Source organism: Crocodylus porosus, unplaced genomic scaffold, assembly GCF_001723895.1.
Source record: "Crocodylus porosus isolate Cpor-Errol unplaced genomic scaffold, CroPor_comp1, whole genome shotgun sequence".
NCBI lineage: Eukaryota > Metazoa > Chordata > Crocodylia > Crocodylidae > Crocodylus > Crocodylus porosus.
The window spans coordinates 58,968,736-58,984,046 of NW_017728947.1; the positions used below are offsets into that span (position 1 = coordinate 58,968,736).

The window sequence follows — 15,311 nt, forward strand, 5'->3', positions numbered from 1 at the left end:
ATGCTTGGCGGCGAACTTGGAAGTGGACTGGAAGTACTTCCACTGGAGAATGCATGGGAGGGCCCCCGCACCCATCCCCAGCTCAGTGATCAGCTGCGGGTGGACTCTGTGTGCCCCCTATGCTCCCTGGCAGACCCAGAAGTGCTTCTGGTCCACTTTCAGGTCTGCTGCCACACATGCTGGGGAGCACCCCCTGTGGTCTTGTGGGATGCTCCATCCACTCCAACAATGCAACATTGACCAGCCACCTGGTACCTACAGGTATGCAGAAAAACATTTAAAGCTGTTTCTATGTTTGAATCACTGAATCTTTATGAATTGATTCAAAGAGTTCTGATTTGATTCAGAGAGATTAAAAGGTCTCTCAATTTGATATGGATTTGGAGATTTGGCCACTGCATTGGGCCGAATCTCCACTGAATTGAATCAGCAACTGAAGCTTTGCACAGCCCTAATTTCTAGCCTGGCAATATTGGAAACATATATTATTTATTTATTTTAATTTTGCTGATGCATATCTAGCATTCTTTGCAGACACCAACACTTAAAAGACAATTAAACATTAGCATTTATCAAAATATTTCAATTAATCAAAATTTTGATTATCAATTTCAAGTTAAAGCACAGCAGTCCACCTGCATCAGTTGTAGGATACTAACTCAAAGCCTTGTGGATTTAGGGAGAGATGGCCTTGAATATAAGACAACCCCCAATACTTAGTACTTATATATGGAAAATTTATAAATTTGTTCAAATTTTCCAGGTATAGAATATAATTATTGGACATTTGCTTTGATTTTGAACCCTCCTACTGCTACAACAGGTAAAATAAATGTGAGCAAGTCAGATAGCCCCTTTGTCCTCTGCCCCTCCAACTTCATTCCCCTGCAGCCCCTCCTGCTCCTCGTTATTGTTAGACCCTGCTCCCCCTCGAGCATATGGAAGTGACGAGCAAATTTGAAAACCTGACACTGAAATAAACATGATCATAGTAATTTGCAAATTATTATGGATATCCATAGACTTCGTTCATTCAGAATTGATCCATTTTACCTTTTTTAAAACCCATGCAAGTTTTTGCATAGGTAATCCATAAACACAGTTTTAAGGAGATCTTTTTTATTTTCTACCCACATATATATAGCATTTTGTTTTTATTCTGTCTCAAGGTCCAAATCAATTATAAATTCTGTACCACAAAGCCCAACAGTCAAGTTCCAATTTTCAACTGAGCAGAGCTCAATTTTTCAAATCTGTATGGCTTTACCACTGGGCAAGTATCCTCCCTCCCAGACCCATAAGTCTGGGGATTCAGATACTCCCCAAATCCATGGCAGGGATCCTATGTTTAAGCCCCAGGTCCAGCGGCCCTGGTGTTCTGTTGCTTCCTATTCTTGCTTTCTTTTAACCAAAAGGCCAAGAAGAAAGCCAGGGGTAAACACATATGCAGTCCACCATTAAAAACAAAAATGTGCAGTTGAGCTTTGTACATGGGGGAAACCCACAGCAGTTAGCCTGCCCAGAGTGTGTACTCCAGATACCACCCACAAAGGATCAATATGCTAATTTGACTCCACCCCATGACTGAAACCAGGTTTTCATGGAGGGTGGGGCCACATTAATCGTATGTGACAGGCAGAGAGAGGGGGTGGCAGAGGAATTCTAGAAGAACTGTTTGGGTCCCCATTTGGTGACATTTGCAAGGCATTTGAGGCTCGTGGAGAAACAGACATCATTGGAAATAGGGGGAAAAGGCACACCTCGGCTGTGGGAGTGAAGAGGAAGTCTAAATATATTCAGTGTAGTGGCTCACCATGACTTGAAAAAGCATCAGTGGTGAGGGGGGCTGAGTGCAATGGGAATTACCATATATCTTATTATAACAGGCTGCAATAACCTATCCTTGTTTGCCCAATATTGGAAAAAAGTTTTTTGTAGTCATGCTCAATGTTAGCTGCATTTAATCAACTTAATAGTTGGTTTCCATTACTAAGCAAAAGCTGCATTTGGCAGCAGTTTAATGACAGACAATTTATTTGATAAGGTTTCCTTGTATGTGAATGTAAGGTGAAAGATTTTTCCCCCATGCTGACTGGGGTGGGGGTAAACCTGGACTTATATTTGAGTAAATATGCCATTACTGAACCTCAAATCAATCCTTTACAATGAATAGAATTACTTTTCCTTGCTAACAGCACTTTTAAAATAAAGATGAAAATTCCTATTTTCATCTTCAAAACATTTTAATTTTTAAAAATTTAAGCCATTGAAGTTTCATTTTCTAGATTCTCCCCTCCGCGCCCCGTCCCCCAGCCACAAAAGGGTAAAACAGCACCATATTCTTGGCCAAAGAGCATTGACACATTTTATTCCAACAACATAAAAGAATGCAATGAAAATTTCTATCCCTTTTAATTTTATATAAGGCATAAAGGAAATTCTCACACTCTAGATTAATGAATGCTGTTCTCAGAAAGCTAAATGGATACAGTGTTCACTGACTTCTGCGACACTGTACACATCCCAGGAAAACTTCTTAAAATGAAAGAAAAGCCAATAGAAAGAAAGAATTCCCATAGAAGTAATTCCAGGTTTGATGCTGGAAACATACTAGATTGGGATCAGCAAGATTCTGGAGTGGAGGGGGGTACTTTAATAGGCTCAGCTCTGAGCATAGGTTTCTTCCATCTGGGTCTCTGCCACCCTTACTGGACCTGGAACTAGAGCCAAAGCTACTGCTCCTCCCTGCAGTGCTACTGCTGCTTCACCCCTGTCTGAGTCAAGCCCTCTGTCTCCACAGGCCAGATAAATAGGTTCCATAGGCCATAGTTATTCTACCCCGTACCAGAAAATTAAGAAGCAAATTTGGCTCAATGCATTCATGCATTCACTAATAAAATAGTACATGTTGTTACAACAGAATTAACTACTGAAAATAAATGGAAAAAGGGAGGACTTACAAAGTAAATCAACACCAAAGTGATGCTGAGCAATATGTTCAAACATGGATGTCAGTATTGGTAACAGGGCTACTGTAGTATAGTTGATATTCTGTGAGACACCTTTAATTTGTGTTCGAGAATGAGTAAATTTTCCAAGTTTAAGGTTTTCTGAAGTCTTTTCCAAATCTTCAGCTGCATTTTCAAAGAATGCCCGTAGTCCAGCTTTAACCAGCTCAGAGCCTGATTTCATGACAGTTCTACAAAATAATATGAGGAAGAAAAACAAAACAAAAAAAGCTTTAATTCAATACTCCATCAATTGCCAATATATATTTCATAAACAGAGATATTTAGAAGACAAATTCTATTCTATCTGTTAGGCGGATAAGTGGACTTAGATGCTTAACTGCTATTCTATTTCACTTCGTTCAAGTCCCTGAAAAATCTATTAATGCATGTACTTTGGTAGCACACTATCACCTAACCCTTAAAAGTGAGTCACAAAAAACATGTAAGGAGGAGGAGGAGGATCCACCCAATTTTATATTAACAGTTTTTCAGGGACTTGAGCAGAGTGGAATAGAATTGCAGTGATGCATGTAAATCCACTTACACACCTAATTGGTGGGATATAATCTGGCCCTGACTTGTTGGTTACTTGTATCTATCTCTAATTAGACTCTGGAGTTTCCAAAATATATACTGAAGAACTTCTAAACTGTGAACTGAAGGACAATTACTTGAATCAGTATATTGGGCATGTCAACAACTTAAATGATTTTGCAGCAGTAGACAATTATGAAACAATTAAGCGTTTAGTTTGGATTCCATTTGTGCCTCTAATCAAAATGTCCTCAACTAAAAGGGACAGACCACAAAGTCAGCACTGTATTAGTCCATGGCCTCTGTCTTTAAGTTGCTGCTGATCTATTCTGCACGCTGTTTCCATGATGCAAGACAATTACAGCAAACATCAATTAAATTAGCACAGTAGATGAGTCACAGATCTGGCAATGTTATCTTTCCAGCCCAGTGCTCTTTCCACTAGACCACACTAGATCACTTGAAATTGGGGGGGAATAAAAAACATAAAAATTTAATAAAAATAGTTTAAGAAAAATTTTTGTACATGATTTTCAGTCAGGGTTTCTAAAGTTAATGAACACCTTCTTTAAAAAGCGCTTTTCAATGTTGCTATAACATTCTGAATTTCTATAATGTTTTTATTTTTGAATTAAAGTGTTTTGCTAATTAATCTTTGCTATATGCTTGTATGGTAAGTAAGAAATGTACTTAGTCTCTTCCATCATGCAATGATAGTTATTTAACAGTAAATAACATGAATCATAGAATCATAGGGCTGGAAGGAGCCCCGAAGGATAACTGGGTCCAGCCCCCTGCATGAACAGGAAAGACATCTGGGGTCAGATGACCTCAGCCAGGTGACTGTCCAGTCTTCTCCTGAAGACCTCTAGGGTAGATGATTACATCACCTCTGGGGGGAGCTTGTTCCACAGTCTGGACACCCTAGTTGTAAAGAAGTTTTTCCTAATGTTCAGCCTGAAGTATGGGAGTAAGGCAGAACAAGAAAAATGGTAACTAATAAAATTATTTTTAATAAAATATCCAGGTTGTTCTTTTTAAGCTTCATCTAAAAAATTATATCTCCAGAAATAAGTGTTTCCCCTACATTATAGTTGGACTTGGATTCCCTATATTTTCAATGCCACAAATGGTACAATTAAACTTTTTAACAGGTTTGTTGCCTTTGGAGTGAAAAGTCCTGGACCCCTGGCAGTTAAAGGCACTATGGGATCTGATGCACAATCCCAACAACAATGCTACACATGCATGGCAGGGATTAGATCCCCATCACACCATATTGCTGGTACCAGGAGAGCCCAGGATTAAGATTTGTTAAGATCCTGGGCTTTCCCCACACCAGCAACTAGGAAGCCAGTCTGCTGATGGGGTTTCCAACTATGCAGTATATCTGAGTCAAGAGCTCACATGTGCTCCCAAGGCTGGGAGCCCTGATCAGCCTGGTCACATGTACAATTTAAGGTGTGATGGGAACCAGCCACAAAGTTATCACACACATTTTCTGTAATAACTTTGTGGCTTTTTTCTTGTTTTATCATGCAACTAATTGCATTAATCTGTGACCAATTTACTACTTAAAATGTGATTAACTGGTTAATCATGTCAATCCAGTTCCCATTCTAAGTGTAAAGTCTCCCAGGGGCACTGAAAATATAGATAGCATGAAAATGATGCAAGGGGTGCTAGAACTAATAGGAGGCCTATAAAAATAGAAACAGTAGTGTGTGAATCCTAGCTTATATTAACATGTATTTATTAGCTTATATAAAAGATATTTCAGCCCCTTATCTATGCCTTCATGGGTAAGTTGTAGTCTAAAAAATATGTCTAGTTTTGAGTGTGATGTGGTTTATGATAACAGGTCAGACTGAGTTACATTTTACTTACTTTAGTATGCTAATAGACAGTTTAAAATCTTACTCAATACATATCTAGAATTCTTTTAAACCTGCCTAAGCTTTTATGGGTATGACTAATTGAAATTCTGAAGTTACAGCTTCTTCCCTCAGATTTTCAAGCGGTGTTCCCAACTACACTAGCAAATATGTACCTTAGAATTCACAGGCCACTAACTACTCTTTAGAATCAACATCATTAGGGTGGATGAAAAATGTAAGTTTTCAGAAATACCAATCCAACTGCAAAAGTGTTCTTTGAAGAGCTCCATGACAACTGTATATATTGTAACTAGCATGGAAATAAAGTAAAAATTTCCTAAACTTACCGTGTATCCAGTGACTGAGCTAATATATGCAGGCAGCTAACCACTGTTGTTGCATCACTTCCTGTTATTAAAAAAAAAAGGAAATATTGTGACAGAAAACATTTACAATAAAAATATACAAACATACGCATTATGTTATAATTGTATATCTATGTAACTGATGTGTAATTGGAATCAAATGCCCCCTGCTCTGAAGTCTTTTAGAAGTTAAGGATTATATTTTCCCCCACTTTATCTCCATGTGTCTCTTTCAGATTGCATAAAATGAGCCGGGAGCATTCTCTGTTTCACAATGTACCATTTTTTTCTCCTTCATTTTGTTTGCTCTTTTCCAGTTCCCATTCTTTTTGTTTAAAACTTTATGGATGCAGAGAGTAGTAAACAAGATGCTAAAAAAAAAAAAAAAAGAGGACAGTCTAGTCATTGGAGATGATGTTTTCATAGGTGCTAAACAAAGGTGAGATAGTATTAAAAATTCTAGTCACTTTGTGGAGAACTTAGAGCATGATTTATATATAAATTTTGTCTCTCAGGCCCATTTCTATACATGTTCTGACCTGGACCGATTCAGTTTTGGGAGCTAGACTCAATCTTCTGAGGTCCCTTGCAGCCCTAATGTCTATGAAATAAACTTTGGGTGACGCTACACATTAAGGTTTTCAGCAATTTTTTTTAGTGAAAGTCCGGATAAACTGAAAAAAAGGAGATTCAAATAGAACCTGGAAGTCAACCCCCACTCTAAGAGTTGCTAATTACCTGCTACAGTATAACAGTTCACATATTTTTTCAAATTTGAATTTCAGGTGCGTATTTATTGTTCCCATTGACTTTACCAAACATGGAACACGTATCAGAGGGTAGAATTTTGTACACATGTAGCATACACATACTGTGAAAAGTTTAAAACAATGAACTCATAAATCACACTTATTTTCTGCCACAGACCATTTTTCTCATGACTGTAATCTAGGCAGGGCAAAAAAAAAAAAAAATCTAGAAATGTATAATGTCTCTCTATATTCATAACATTAGCAATGTCTTTCTTAATAACTTACCAAAAAGTGAAATCCTATGTCTAACAAGGGCAGCAAGTTTGCAGAATAGGCTAAAGCAGAAAAAAAATGCAAAAGGGCAGGAAGAGACACAGAGATTAAAGGTTTATTTAGGATATCAGACAGAAAGAACAGCGAGAATGCAAGATATGGAAGAAATAGTTCCCTCAAGGTATATTTTAAATCATAAGAACAAACAATTAGATAAGTGTACTGAGAAGTGAGATCTTGAATATTTTCACATTCTGAAAGCACCTATAAATGACTAAAAGATGACATTTCCTCTGATTTCAATACTTTGCAGCAATTGTTATTTTATAGGGTTGACTCATTCTCTATTGCTTATAATTTTTTTCAAAGCTGAATAACATTTTACTGTTTTTTGACATTCAGAGATAAACACATTAACAACCTTAAGATAACTGAAAATGTTTCAAGAATGTATTACTTATATAATTTTTTTTTTTTGCATCTAATTCTCCCTGAAAGGTAAAATTAACCTGGAAATGTTAAGAGGAAAGAAGAGTGTTTTTGGCATCTACTGCCTCATAAATCAAACGTATCCATAGAAAAATAATTAAACAAATATGCAGGATGGGGGTCAAACATACATCTAAAGGTAGTGGTACCAATTACCATAGTTTTCTAAAGAACAAACCTCGCCAAGCAGGGTTGCCTTCCATTTGTTTTAGATTTACAAACTAGAAGTGACTAGAGGAAATGCAGTATGCGTGGAGAAGGCATTTATATAGCTTCCCATTAACATACTTAAATATCTCACTATCCTTAACACGCTCATGCTGACATGGGATATACTATCATCACCATTTTACACTTGGAGAACAAAAGAGAGATAGAAAATAAGGGCCAGGATTTCAAAGGCACAAAGGTGCTTAAAGATACACAATAAATGCCTACTGGGATTTACAAGCATTCTCGACTTACATGTTTTAGCACCAATTTCCATGTTTAGACCCTGAACTACCTCTGAAAAATCTCACCCTGTGTGTCTTTAAACTGACATGGAAAGTCTGTTGTAAAGCACAGAACAGAATTCTAGTCTCCTAAATATCAGACTAGCAATCTAATGACTGAACCATCCTACCATTATGTTCCTATATATTATATTAAGAGCAGAGACAGGCACTTAATTGTACTTCAGAATTAATGGATATTAATTAAAGCAAGGAATGTCATTAATTGATCAATTAAGGTAAATTAATTCACATTCACTAATTAACAGTAGCAAATTAGAAGGAAGTATAGACAAATTGGATAAACTGGAGGAAGCTTATGAGCTGGGTCAATCAGGGGTCCAATTTTATTTAATATTAATATAGATTTCATAGATTTCTAGGGTCAGAAGGGACCTACTAGATCAGAGTCCAACCCCCTGCTCTGGGCAGGAAAGAGTGCTGGGGTCAAGTAACCCCAGGCAGGTGCTTGTCTAATATATTTATAGAGGTGGAAAGGACCTCAGTGGGCCATCTAGTCTGACCCCTGCCCCTAGCAGACAAGAAAAGTGTCACCAACCCTGGGGTCATGTGATCCCAGCCAGGTGCCTGTCCAGTTTCCTCTTTAAGACCCCCAAGGATGGGGCGAGCACCACCTCCCTTGGAAGCCCACTCCAGATTCTGGCAACCCTGACCGTGAAGAACTTTCTCCTAATGTCCAGCCTAAACCTTCTCTCTGAGAATGGCTTTATGGCCATTGTTCCTTGTCATTCCAGGGGGTGCCCTGGTGAACAGATCGTCACCTAATTCACGTTGCTCTCCCCTTATGAAATTGTACGCCGCCACAAGGTCCCCTCTCAGCCTTCTCTTGGAGAGGCTGAACAGATTAAGGTCCCTTAGCCTTTTCTTGTACAGCCTTCCCTGCAGGCCTCCAATAAGGCGAGTGAGCCTCCTTTGGACTCTCTCCAGGTTGTCTGCATCCCGCTTGAACTGCGGCGTCCAGAACTGGACACAGTACTCCAGCTGCGGTCTGACCAGTGCCTCATAGAGGGGGAGAATCACTTCCCTTGACCTGTTTGTGAAGCATCTACGGATGCATGACAAGGTGCAATTGGCTCTGCCAACTGCTTCATCACATTGGCTACTCATGTTTATCCTGGAGTCAACAGTGACTCCAAGATCTTTTTCTTCCTCAGTGGAGCTAGAGAAGGTTGCCCCCCCAGCATGTAGGTATGATGACAGTTCTTCCTCCCTAGATGCAGCACCTTGCACTTATTGAATTGCATCCTGTTGCTCTCTGCCCACTTCCCCAGCCTGTCTAGGTCAGCCTGGATCTGGTTCCTCCTCTCCAGGGTTTTAGCTGCGCCCTATAATTTTGTGTGGTCTGTGAATTTGGACAGGGTGCTTCCCAACCCCTCATCCAGATCACTGATGAAGATGTTGAACAACACCGACCCCAGAACTGAGCCCTGAGGGACTCCACTGCCCACATCTTTCCAGGTTGACACTGACCCATCCATTACCACACTTTGAGTGCGACCCTTGAGCCAATTTGCTACCCATTCTACCATGTAATCATACAAGGCAAATCCCCTCACTTTATTTATAAGGATGGTATGGGATACCTTGTCAAAGGCCTTCTTGAAGTCCAGATAGATAACATACACCTCAACTCCTGCATCTAAACATTTGGTGGCCTTGTCGTAAAAGGAAACTAGGTTAGTCAGGCAGGACCTGCCTGCTAGAAACCCATGTTGGTTACCCCTCCACATTACAATAGCCAGCAGGCTCCCTCAGATGTGCTCCTGGATAATTTTTTCTAGGATTTTCCCAAGGATAGAGGTAGTAGAGTAGAGGTAGATGTTATTTACTTGGATTTTAAAAAGCCTTCCTGTCACACCCAGTTCTTACAAGTAAACTAAGTAGCTGTGATGTGGATTTTTTCACAGTCAGGTGGGTGGAAAACTGGCTTATGGGGTGCACCAGAGAGTGGTGGTGGATGGGTCAGTTTCTACCTGGAGAGATGTGAGCAGGATGTCCCCCAAGTCTTTGTCCCTGGACCAGTACTGTTCAATATCTTCATCAGTGATTTGAATGAGGGTGTAGAAAACACTCTGTCCAAATTCATAGACAACACCAGACTACAGGGTATAGTAAACACACTAGAGGGTAGGGAGCAAATTCAGGTGGATTTGGACAGACTGGGAAGTGGGCGGATCAGAATAGGATGCAATTTAACAAAGATAAGTGCAAAGTGCTGTACCTGGGGAGAAAGAATCCCCAAATACACCTATAGACTAGGAAGCACCTTTCTAAGCAACACAGCAGTGGAAAGGGATCTCCAAGTCATAGTCAATGTAAAAATGAACATGAGTTGCCAATGTGAGACGGTAATAAGTAATGCTGTCACAGAGCACTCAGGTGCCCTGCACCTGAGAGCAGAAACAGCTTGGGAGAGACCCCTAGCGGTAACAACCGGGAAGCCCAGCTGCTTGTTACCAGGGCAGCCAGAGCCACAGGTGCTGGTTGCTAGGACAACCGCTGGGGAGTCAGCTGACAGGAAGGGGCAGGGCATGGCACATATAAACCCCAGGAGTGAGGCCAGGAGGGCAGTTCCCCGTTGGTGGCCAAGGGAGGAGGAGCTCGTCTAGTGCAGACAGAGGGGAGAAGCCTGCCTGCAAGAGCAGCCCCTGGTTGCTGCTAGGGGTTGGAGCATTCCCCCCCCAGGTAGGGATTGAATGTTGTTTTGGCTGGATGGCTTAGTTTTTTATGTTATAGCCCAGGGACTTTGTGTGTTTGTGTTTGTTGTTTACAACTGGAGGACTGGGTGAAGCTATTAGGGGTTGGAGCAGGCCTCATAGGGGCTCCATGGTAGCGTGGGGACCCCGGTGCCAGAGAGGGCACAGCATTCAGGGGTGCACTGACCCCAGCCCCAGAGCAAGGGGGCAGCAAGAAGCCCTGGAGAGAGGGCCATGAGGAGCAAGGAGCCGCAGAGCGAGGGGGGGCCGTGAGGAGCCCCAGAGAAGTCAAGGAGAGGGCCAAAATCACGTCAGTATCATCTCCAAGGCTTGGGCTACAGTGTAGGGAGGGAAAAGGAGCCACAGATAGTGCCCTGTGGCACTGGGGCCTATAACATGGGCAGCTTCCTGCTAATTACATCAATTACTTAATCAATTAAGATCAAGGAATGGCAGGAGAGTAAGCAGGTGGTTGCCCCCCAACAGGAGGGCGGAGTCACCAATAGAAGGCCTTCGGTAGCGATACTCCTGTCACAAATGCTAACTGCACTCTGTCTTGCATTAGTAGGTGCATTATGAGCAGGTCTAGGGAGGTGATACTTCCCCTCCATGCAGCACTGGTGAGGCTGCAACTGGAGTACTGCATCCAGTTTTGGACGCCACATTTCAAGAGGGATGTGCATACCCTGGAAGAGGTTCAGACGAGGGTTGCTCATACAGTTGAGGGCCTGCGGGTAAGATTCTATGAAGACAGATTGAGGGACCTGAATCTCTTCAGCCTCCGCAAGAGAAGGCTGAGAGGTGATCTTGTGGCTGTCTACAAGCTCTTTGGGGGGGGTGGTCAACAGGGAATAAGGGGTACTCTGTTTACCAGGGCACCCCTCAGGTATACTAGAAAGAACGGCCATAAACTGAAAGGGAGTAGATTTATCTTGGATAGCAGGAAGAAGTACTTTACAGTGAGGGTTGCCAAAATATGGAATGGGCTTCCAAAGGAGGTGGCAGTTTCCCCTACCTTGGAGGTGTTCAACAGGAGATTAAGAAGGGGAAGAAGGAGGACTGAAGGAACTATAAACCAGCCAGCCTTACCTCTATCCCTGGGAAAATCCTAGAAAAAATTATCCAGGAGCACATCTGTGGGAGCCTGCTGGCTATTGTAATGTGATCTTTAATGATTTTTTCTAAGGTCTTGCCAAGGAAAGAGGTGAGGCTAACCAGCCAATAATTACCTGGGTCCTCCTTCCTCCCTTTATTGAATATAGGGACCACGTTGGCCCTTTTCCAATCTTCTGGGACTTGTCCGAGAGCCATGAGTACTCAAACAGGGGTGCTCATTGCATCAGTGATTTTGCTATGACACTGGCCAATTCCTTTAGTACCCTTGGGTAAAGATTATCGTGGCCTGCTGACTTAAATATGTGGAACCCCTCCAAGTGCCCCTTCACCAGGTCAGCACTAACCATTAGTGGATTGGTATCTCCCTCAAGCCAGACTGGTTGGGAGGTGTGTTTGTATCCATGACCAGGAACAAAGAAATGGTTTAAGAGCTCAGCTTTGTCCATCCTATCTTATATATTAATATCTTAATTACTTGCCTTATCAAGTGGGTAATAGTACACCAATGATATTTGTAGCTTACACTAAACTGGAAGAAAGTTGCAAAAACTAGTAGGGACAATGGAATAAAGGAAATAAATCTAGAGAAACTGGAAACTTGGAAAACAAGGACATCGGATACAGCTTGAAAAAATACAGTCCAAATATTGGGGAGAAAATAATCTGCAATACATTCTCAATGAGAAAGAAACAATGGGGAATCAATAATGTAGACAGAAATCTCCAGGCCACAATCAAAAACATATTAAATATACATTTTCAGCTTCAACTACATAGGAAGAAATTCAATATATTTCTGTTCTGACTATGCAGCAAAATATTAGAAATAATGGACTCAGACAGACATTCGGAATCTCCAGGGAGAGTCCCTGCTCTCTCTGGAGAAACCACAAGCATACAGAAGTTCATAATTTTGCTCCCAGAGTTGAAGTGCCACTCAGGGAAAAAATAACTTGGGAACACCCTGAGTGAAGTGGGTCCCCAGAGAATCTCTCTCAGGTGACAAAACTTCTGTACAGGCAGCAGACACAGAGCTGACCTCCACAATCCTAGTGTCCTTTGCTTCTCTTTCATGTCCCCTCCCACTGGGGAAGGACAGTGTTTCAGTCTTAGCAAAGCAGTGAGCAGAACGTGCCACCAGAGTGCTTTTGGCTGGAAAAACCCAGTACTTAGTTGGCGTGTTCTGCTCCTGGCTTGTTCTCTGCTTCAAATCACACTGCATCACTTGGGTGCAGGGAAGCACAGAAGCACACACCCTGCCCAGCTCTAGCTATCCTCCAACATAGCATACGAGGGGGGAAAGGCTGGAGGACTACTTTGTGCATGGAACAGATACCGTCCCCACCTTTCCTGATACCTGCCTACGTTCACTTAAAAACAAAAAAAAGTTTGCAAAGCTCTCTGATCTGTGTGCTTTAGGGATCCCTGGCAGTCTAGCATTCATACTGCAGGCTCTTTGCTTATCTATCTGAAGTTCTGTACAGGTCAGTTTTTCTCTCACAAAAGCAAACCTGGGAGAGTTGTCCTGGATGATTTGAATACTTGTCTGTAGTCACTGACTGCCTGTCTTGCATGCATACCAGCTTCTAGTTTCTTTACTATTCATTCCACCCAGGAAGAGCACACACCAACTGCAGATGCTTCCCTCAGCCTGACAAAGGGCATTTGTACCCAAAAGCTTGTAAAGAAGAATTTTTTCCAACTATTTCAGTGGGTCTAATAAAATATATTGGATTTACCCAAACAACCTTATCTGCATATGTCCTTAGACCAACATGGATACAATCTACGCCCCTGTCAATTTCCAGTGTCTCCAAACAACTTCCTTCCAAGTTGCTGAGGCTTTTACATTTGCTCCTCTATGACCCAGGCTTATGCATTTCATAGAAACACGTTGTGCTAAACCTACTATAATTATGGAAAACATCTCCAAATTATTTTACATACAACTCAAGTGACTTTTGTGAAATCCTAACACCTCCATTGTGTTCAGCAGACCTTTGAAATTCAGCAGAGATAGCAGAAGGAGAGCAGTGCCCACAGGGGTTGTGTTGGCGATAGGGCAGAAGGAGCATGCCTTTAGAGGGGCGGGAGCACACCCACCATGGCATGCGGCCACTAAGAAGTTGAACAGCCATGTTTTAGGTCTTTCTGTTTCTAAAATTTGATTCATATCATGTCTATACTGAGAAAATGTTCATATCAAACAATAGCATTTTCAATTCAGCTTCTTATACTCCTAACACCACCTCTGCTTCAGTCTGTCTATGACAGCTGCTTTCTGCCATGCCTCATTCTCTCTTACAAAAATACTCCACATTGCAAGGCAGTGCTTTTATCCCCGCAATATATAGCATTTAAATCAATATTTTACTTTTGCAGTTGAAGCCTCATGCAAAGTGATACAAAGAATTATGTCCTTGCTGTGCATTTAAATTCAGACATTGCTGTGTCTCAGGATTTGGTCATAAAGGACAAAAATAAAGCAAGCCTACAGACCAGAATCAAGGAATAATGTTAAATGAATAGGTTGATATTTTGCATTTTTTACATTTTTTTAAACATATGATTATCATCCCCATTTGCAGTTTTGTTATAAGAACAGCAAAGGAGATTCACTTGAAAAGTTATTAATGTTCTTCAGTTTTAACTAATTATGAAGCTACCATTGTCAGTTCCTCAGACAATGTTAAGTTTTGCTGTGCAAGCGGGATTTCAATAATTTGGTATGTATGCATAGTACAGCTTATCCTCCTAAAATATACCACTCACTGGGTGCATCTACATGAGATGCTTACTGTGCAGTTGACTAATTAACTGCCTAGTAATCATCTCAGCATTTACACATGCATCCCTATTATGCCACACAAAATGAATAAGCTCCACAGCAGGGTTGTAAAGCAAGGTAGTACTTGTAAATATTTACTAGTACTATCCAGCTGCAGAATATTTTTGTGTGCAGCAGCACCTGTGTAGACACTGACCCAGCTGGCAGGAACACGAGGTTGCATCAGTGCTGGGTCTTGCCTGCTGGCTAGTCCTGCACTGAAATACCCTTGTGTCCCAGTCAGCCCCTCTGCAGCACATTGATCCCAGTCAGAGCAGCCTCAGGCTGACAGGTGGACCCCTGGGCCCCGTCAGCTGGGATTGCTGCGACCCGGGTCAATGTAATGTCTGGGCACATGTACAGATGTGTTCCGAGGAGCAATAAACTGTGGAGCAATAAGCTGCCCCCTAATGGCATGTGTAGCTACACCCTTTCTGAACACAAATAATATTTCTGAGCATGGGCGGCTGGTGCCTCCCGGCCCCGGGCGGCCCCCCCACCCTGCCGCTTCTCCCCAGGAGGTTCGGGACGAAATGCGCCGCCTGCCAGCAGGGCATCCCCCCGACGCAGGTGGTGCGGCGGGCGCAGGACTTCGTGTACCACCTGCACTGCTTCTCCTGCATCGTGTGCAAGCGGCAGCTGGCCACGGGCGACGAGTTCTACCTCATGGAGGACAGCCGCCTGGTCTGCAAAGCCGACTACGAGACGGCCAAGCAGCGGGGTAAGGGCCCGAGTCTCCGCCTCCGGTCCCGCAGCCCCGGCCAGCCCCGCATCAGGCTCCTCTCCTTCTTCTTCCTGCTGCTCAGCCCCGGAAATCAAACTTCTCTCCTTTCTCCTTGTTTGCTTAGACCCAGGA

At 42.1% G+C, this 15,311-nt stretch overlaps 1 protein-coding gene across 1 annotated transcript in view; it reads right to left on the bottom strand.

Moving 5' to 3' along the window:
• The window catches only part of RYR3 (ryanodine receptor 3), a 537,566-nt gene that overhangs the window by 121,297 nt on the left and 400,958 nt on the right, over nt 1-15,311 (bottom strand). The window contains exons 61-63 of the mRNA XM_019551798.1: nt 6,825-6,874; nt 5,770-5,830; nt 2,961-3,199 (exon numbers count right to left, since the gene is read on the bottom strand). Of these exons, the coding sequence (XP_019407343.1) occupies nt 2,961-3,199; nt 5,770-5,830; nt 6,825-6,874 (350 nt within the window). The remainder of the gene's footprint in view (nt 1-2,960; nt 3,200-5,769; nt 5,831-6,824; nt 6,875-15,311) is intronic.